Source organism: Branchiostoma floridae, chromosome 6, assembly GCF_000003815.2.
Source record: "Branchiostoma floridae strain S238N-H82 chromosome 6, Bfl_VNyyK, whole genome shotgun sequence".
NCBI classification, from domain to species: Eukaryota; Metazoa; Chordata; class Leptocardii; order Amphioxiformes; family Branchiostomatidae; genus Branchiostoma; species Branchiostoma floridae.
Genome location: NC_049984.1, coordinates 4,277,562 through 4,283,804, shown reverse-complemented (window position 1 = coordinate 4,283,804; position 6,243 = coordinate 4,277,562). Strand labels below are relative to the sequence as shown.

The 6,243-nt window shown below is 44.2% G+C and overlaps 1 protein-coding gene across 1 annotated transcript in view; it reads right to left on the bottom strand.

Moving 5' to 3' along the window:
* LOC118417498 (protein-glutamine gamma-glutamyltransferase K-like) overlaps nt 1-5,338 on the bottom strand; it is a 23,778-nt gene extending 18,440 nt beyond the window's left edge. The window contains exons 1-2 of the mRNA XM_035823078.1: nt 5,234-5,338; nt 1,109-1,223 (exon numbers count right to left, since the gene is read on the bottom strand). Of these exons, the coding sequence (XP_035678971.1) occupies nt 1,109-1,200 (92 nt within the window). The 5' untranslated portion in view covers nt 1,201-1,223; nt 5,234-5,338. The remainder of the gene's footprint in view (nt 1-1,108; nt 1,224-5,233) is intronic.
* Between the last annotated feature and the right edge of the window lie 905 nt (nt 5,339-6,243).

Below are 6,243 nucleotides of genomic sequence, written 5' to 3'. Positions count from 1 at the left end.
AGTTTTTGTGTTAAAAGTAAGAGTTTATGTTGATGATAGAATGGTGTTATTAAGTGGAAAATTTGGCTGAGTCCAATTTTTGTGTTGGATATTACAGTTTAACTAGTTCAATAATGACTTCTACCAACACAGATGAACTTTCAAGTTAAAATTGAGTTGAGATGACATCAGCATAGGAGCAAAGTTTCAACTTTCGTGTCCATTCAATCCTGACGATGCTGACCCCTTTTTCAGGTCACAAACTTTATTTAGGTTAAACCATGCATGGAGGCAGCACTTCTATGTTGACTGGCAACCATGCAAATCCTCCCACAGGCACTGAAATGTACACAGTACAAACCCCACCCTTTCTATTCTTCAGAAAATAACTCTAAAAATCAATTATAAGTCATGGCAGGATACAAAGAAGTAGCTAATTTGATAACTTAAGTATTCATTTCAATGAGCTAAATGCTGCACCTGCAACATAAATGCATGCTAAATGCAAATGCAAATGCTAAATTATGCATTGCAGTGTTCTAGCAAGAGAAAAACCAGTTTGACCCATTGTGCTGTCTAATGACATACATAATGGGACTGTCACATTATTTAGCATGAGAAAAAAAAATAGTACGTCTCAAACTATGGATCTAACGCTAGTTCCGACCCTTATCCGCAGGGTAACTTATATACAATTTGAAATCGTCGTCCGTCGACTTGATACCCTGTTTATCATCACAACGGATATAGGTTACCCCACGAATAAAGGTGAGCTAGCATTACATAAAATATACATTAGGAGCACAAAAATGTTTGCAAATGCAGCTATAAATACAAAATACATTTTACACCTTCCCTCAAGGCTTGCAGGCTGTCTATGTAAGAACAGTAAGCTTTTTTGTAAGTTGTTAAAATAGAGCAATTATGTAGGTAATGAGAGCAAGCTTTTGTTACAAACAAGGTTTAGTACAGGCCAGTACAAGCATGCTAAAGACTGACATGTTGATTCACATGATAGCTAGCTTTTACTAGCCTGGAATTTGGGTGCCTAACGAAAGTGTAGGCTTCTAAACTGTTCATCAGCAAAGTCAGTCTTTACCTGCAGATTACACACAGGTAGGCTTCTCACCTGCTTGGCACACCTGGTGTTACTCCGCTGTAGTAATCCCGGAGCCGGCTGGATGCCCGCACGGCAGCCTGTCTCCTGCTTCTCCTTGGCATGGTCTTGTGTTACTTCTGTGCACCTTCAAGACAAACAAGCGCAAAGGGTAAGAAACAAGCTGCGACCAGGCACTTCTAGACAGAAGGTGGAATCTTGGAGGAAAGAAAGCACAAAGAGGGGAAGTCAGTGCCTTGAGGGAGACGCTACCTGGCTTAGATACTGACGCCTGTTATGCAAATGCTGAAATAGTCCCCTTTCAGGGGTAATTACTCGAAAGGGGTGTGTCCGTGGTTGCACAGGTAGAGCTGTTGAACTCTGACCCAGGATATTATCCTTAAGCAACACAATCTCCTTTAGTTTTACAGACTAAGACCCAAAACAGGAAACCCGGGGAAGAAAACAAACGAGGGCTGCTGAAGAAAACGTGACGCTCCAAAGAAAAATGACGGCAAGCGTAACAATGCCATTCAACAGACAAAAACGTTGACCAAGAGACTTTTATTTTTGCACAATTCAAAGGAAGCCCTATCCTGTACACTGAGCAATTGTCATTTCTTCTTTACACAGCCCTAAAACAGGACACCCAAGGGAGAAAACAAACGAGGGCTGCTTAAGAAAACGTGACGCTCCAAAGAAAAATGACGGCAAGCGTAACGATGCCATTCAACGGACAAAAACGTTGACCAAGAGACTTTTATTTTTGCACAATTCAAAGGAAGCCCTACCCTGTACACTGAGCAATTGTCATTTCTTCTTTACACAGACCCAAAACAGGACACCCAAGGGAGAAGACAAATGAGGGCGTGACGCTCCAAAGAAAAATGAAGGCAAGACAGACTTGCTACCAGGTTTGTCAGTTTATTTAATGGGAGTGGGGGTGGAGATACTGTAAATGCATTTAAGTTCGCGGGGATTTAATTTCGCGGTAGCGGGAAAAGGGACTTTTCGCGGTGGATTTAAGTTCGAGGTAACACCATAGACTGCAGTCTAATACCATAATAGAAAAATGTTCGCGGTGGTTTTAAGTTCGCGGTAAAGTGGTCACCGCGAAAACCGCGAACATTAATCCACCGCGAACATTTCTGCATTTACAATAGTGTAATTCTCCAACCAAAGTCACCAAACCCATAAAACTGAGCTAGTGTGGTGGTACCAGTATTTATTTATAGGGGTCCAGTCCAAGTATTTATGGAAGGAGTGTCTTGTGTGTGCTGTCAATTGGTACATTCCAGCCCCAGTGCTTTAAAAATATCATGTGTTTACACTACAATCAGGTTCTCCACATGGGTTCTCCATGTACAACACTCAGGTCTACATAACAGAAACTGTAGCGATTTATGATGACAAAATTTGATGTACAGTCAAACCTGTACAAGTTATCACCTCTACATGCCTTTTACTAAGGCATAGGCAAACAATTAATTTCCTTCAATGCACAGAGAAAGACGTCTTAATCACATAATTTGTGGCAAGTTGACCAAATTTTGGTCATCAGTATTGATCCTGAAGAAGACTACAACGGCCGTTTTGTTCCGTGTATACCTTTGTGTTGTGTAAATATATTCCTAGAACCCCCAAAATCTGTTGACAGAAAGATCCTTAAAATTTCAAGACATTTGGTAAGGGTCAACGGAGACCACTCAGTGATTGATAAAATCTGTTCTATGTGAACAGGTGGTCACTACACTATAGATCAGTCCTGTCAATGGGAAACTTATCTTAGGGGCCATCAAAACGTAGCTAAGGGCAGTTGAAAATTTGCTGCACTTACTGTATTGTGTTGGAGAAACGTTTCAGTCCTGTATAAAGTTATGACTTGTTTATGACCTTCAATTCCGAGATTCTGGCCTTGTACATGTAGGTCTATAGAAGCGGTGATCAGATTTTGCTCGTCTTTGCAGCTGTGACTGGCCCAGACAAACTGCATTTATGTTAGCCTGGATGCCAGGCACCATAGCCTGACTAAAATCGTGCTCCTACTAGTCCTAGCGGCCAGCCCTACAGTTGCAGCTACCCCAGACAGCGAGAGATTGTGTAAACACAGGCTACCAGACAGCCTCACAAGATGATATGTTCCCTTGGCTGGGAAGAAAACATGTGTATTGTCCCAGAGTTGCATGCACCCTAACCTGTGTTTCCAATGTCTGACTCAATGAAATAAGGCCTGTGTAAAATTTCATTGGGGCAAGTTGGCCACACAGCCAAGGGGCTGGCCTTTGCAGGCCCTAGAAACTGTCTGGCATCCAGACTATATTCAGGTATACCAAAGCAAGACAGCAGTGCATTGTATGTCTACTTAGATATGTTTGTAAGTAGTAACCTTGTAGCCTGTGTTGACACAATCTCTCGCTGGCTGGGGTTAATGACCCCCTCCCCGAGTGGCGGCAATTGTAGGGCCGGCCGCTAGGAGCGCGATTTTAGTCAGGCTAGTAACCTTGCATTTTCTGATTGCTTTGTAATCACATGAAGTTCTAGTACATAATGTTTGCACATGATCCACAATTGATACCAACTCATGGGTCTGCCTTCAAGTTCAACACAGCTCATTGCTTTGATTTAGGGCAATGACCCTAATTGACGCAGCCGCAGAAGGCCCCAAATGAGTCCATACAGTATTTTAGCCTATTTTCGCCTTGTAGCAGGAAAATGTAAGAGAAATTTCATACTGCTGTAGGTTTCCTTGGGGGTACAGTTTGTTGGCCCTTGAGCCCAGGAATCGAGATCTAGATTGCAATTAAACCGGCGCCTGCACTTCCATGAAAGCCACTAGGGGGCCCAAACTCGCAGCAATCACTCCCTGCTTTAAGGGCTCCCTAACGCTCAAAAATCACGACCGCAGCATGTCCGGAGCGCGAGATATCAAGCATGCAGGTCCTGCTGCAGTACCTTAGCAAGCCGCTAGGGGGCCCAAACTCGCAGCAATCACTCCCTGCTTTAAGGGCTCCCTAACGCTCAAAAATCACGACCGCAGCATGTCCGGAACGCGAGATATCAAGCATGCAGGTCCTGCTGCAGTACCTTAGCAAGCCGCTAGGAGGCCCATTATCGAACTCGACCTTCGTCTTCCACACCCCTACCCACCCACCAAATATCAGCTGCATCCATCGAAGTCCTCTCGAGTTATGCTGCTCACAAACGGGGAGAACCACACCACCAAACATAACCTTAGCCATTCTGGCAAAGGTAACTATTGTGTCTAACTTAAGTTAGGTGGAAGGGCATGGCTCGCATTTGCAGGATTTCCTTGGGGGTATGTTGGCCCTTGAGCCGAGGAGCTTGCCTTTGTACGCCCTGGAAATACAGTCAAACCTGTATTAGGGGCCACCTCTACAGAGGGGCCACCTGTCCATAGTGGCCACTTTTTGTCGGTCCCTTGATTATTTTATCTACAAGTTACCACCTCTATACAGAGGCCACCTGTCTATAGTGGCCAAATTTGTCCGGTCCCTTGAGTGGCCGCTATAGACAGGTTTGACTGTAGCCTGGCATCCAGGCTAGCCCAAGAGTCTAGGAGCTGGTCTCTGTAGGTCCTAGAAATAGTCTGGCATCCAGGCTAGCCATATACCTGGCCTGTGTAAGCCCTAGAAACAGTCTGGTATCCAGGCTAGCTTTGGAGCCCGGGGGTGGGGGTGGCCAGCCTGGCATCAAGGCTAGCCCAGGAAGTGGCCTCTGTAGGCCCTGCAAACAGCCTGGCATCCAGACTAATATTAACTAAACTTAACAAAGAGCTTACTCTCCTGGGCCAATTATGCTACCTATTTTTTGCAGTGTTCTACTATCCAATCTATTACTTGAGGCTAATTAGGCAAAAATAACATTACCCAGGTCTGTTGACTCCCTTCTGTTGTTTTTGATACCACCACAGAATAATGCATAAGCTCCTTTTGTGACGCTTATGTCAGAACAAAAGAAACAGGCAAAACCTGTCTATAATTTGATGAAAAAAACATGCCCCCCTCCCCCTTTTCAACAACTTATCTAAAACTAGTAAAAGAAGCAACCAGAGTGGGCAGTGGGTCAAAAGGAAATGATGCTTCTAACCTTGAATATCATTCCAGACCCACAGTAAATGAAAGAAGTGCACACTGTTACCTGTAAACTTCACTACGGCTTGAGTTTGTGAGAATGCTGGAAGCTTGGAGAGATGCCCAAGCCACATGTAGGGGTGCAAGGCGTGGGGTTAATAGGTCAATCTCTGTCCCCTGGGGGGACAGGCTGGGGCATAGGTGTAAACTGGATGTGGGACAGTCCATTTGTTTAGCATAGGGGTGTGCTGTATAGCCTTTCTGGAAGGCAAAACATGACCTGGTTTGTGGCAGGTGTGCATGGGGGTGGGGGCTTAGCAGTTAATCTAGAAAGGCTGGCATCTATTGACTGTAAATTGCCAAGCATATTTCTTTACATACTATGCTAGGTAAGACTAGGTTACAAATAGTGAAATAGCAACACCACCTAATATTCCATTGTGACTTTTGGGCAGTTAGGCATTTCACTATGTGCTACGAAGAGTTTTCGATAGCGCTTAACGATAGCCACTGGTTCCTGGTTGGAGCTGCCTTGGTCTTTTGGAAGGGATGCTTGAGCACTGGGCATGTTACAACAGCCTCCTCACAGATGGCTACTAGCTGTACTTCAATCATATATATTCTGGACAGCCAATAGGGTTGTTATGAAGAATTAATGTGACCGACAACGCTTCAAATAATTTACCAACAACGCTAAACGCTGCATTAGAGCTGGTTGGCTACGATAATTGCTGAATTGAAATTGCTCCATCGATGTTATCTTCCAAGAAGGATTAAGACATGTACATGTGATCAATAGTGTATGTATGTATACTAGTACATCAGTACAGCATAAGCCAGTTATTTGCACAACGCATAATCGCACACTTCTGTTAATTGCACTAAATCCCCAAATCCCGTGGTGGTGCAGTCCAGCATAATAACTTCGCTTTGTTGCACCATTCTGATGATTGCACGAAATGCAAATGCAGCATGCAATTAAGTGGCTTCTACTGTCTTTGTGCAGCTATACGTTAGTTCCACGTGCTAGGCAGGACAGGTGTCGCTGCTCACAGTTCAGATGCAGTACGTTTTGTG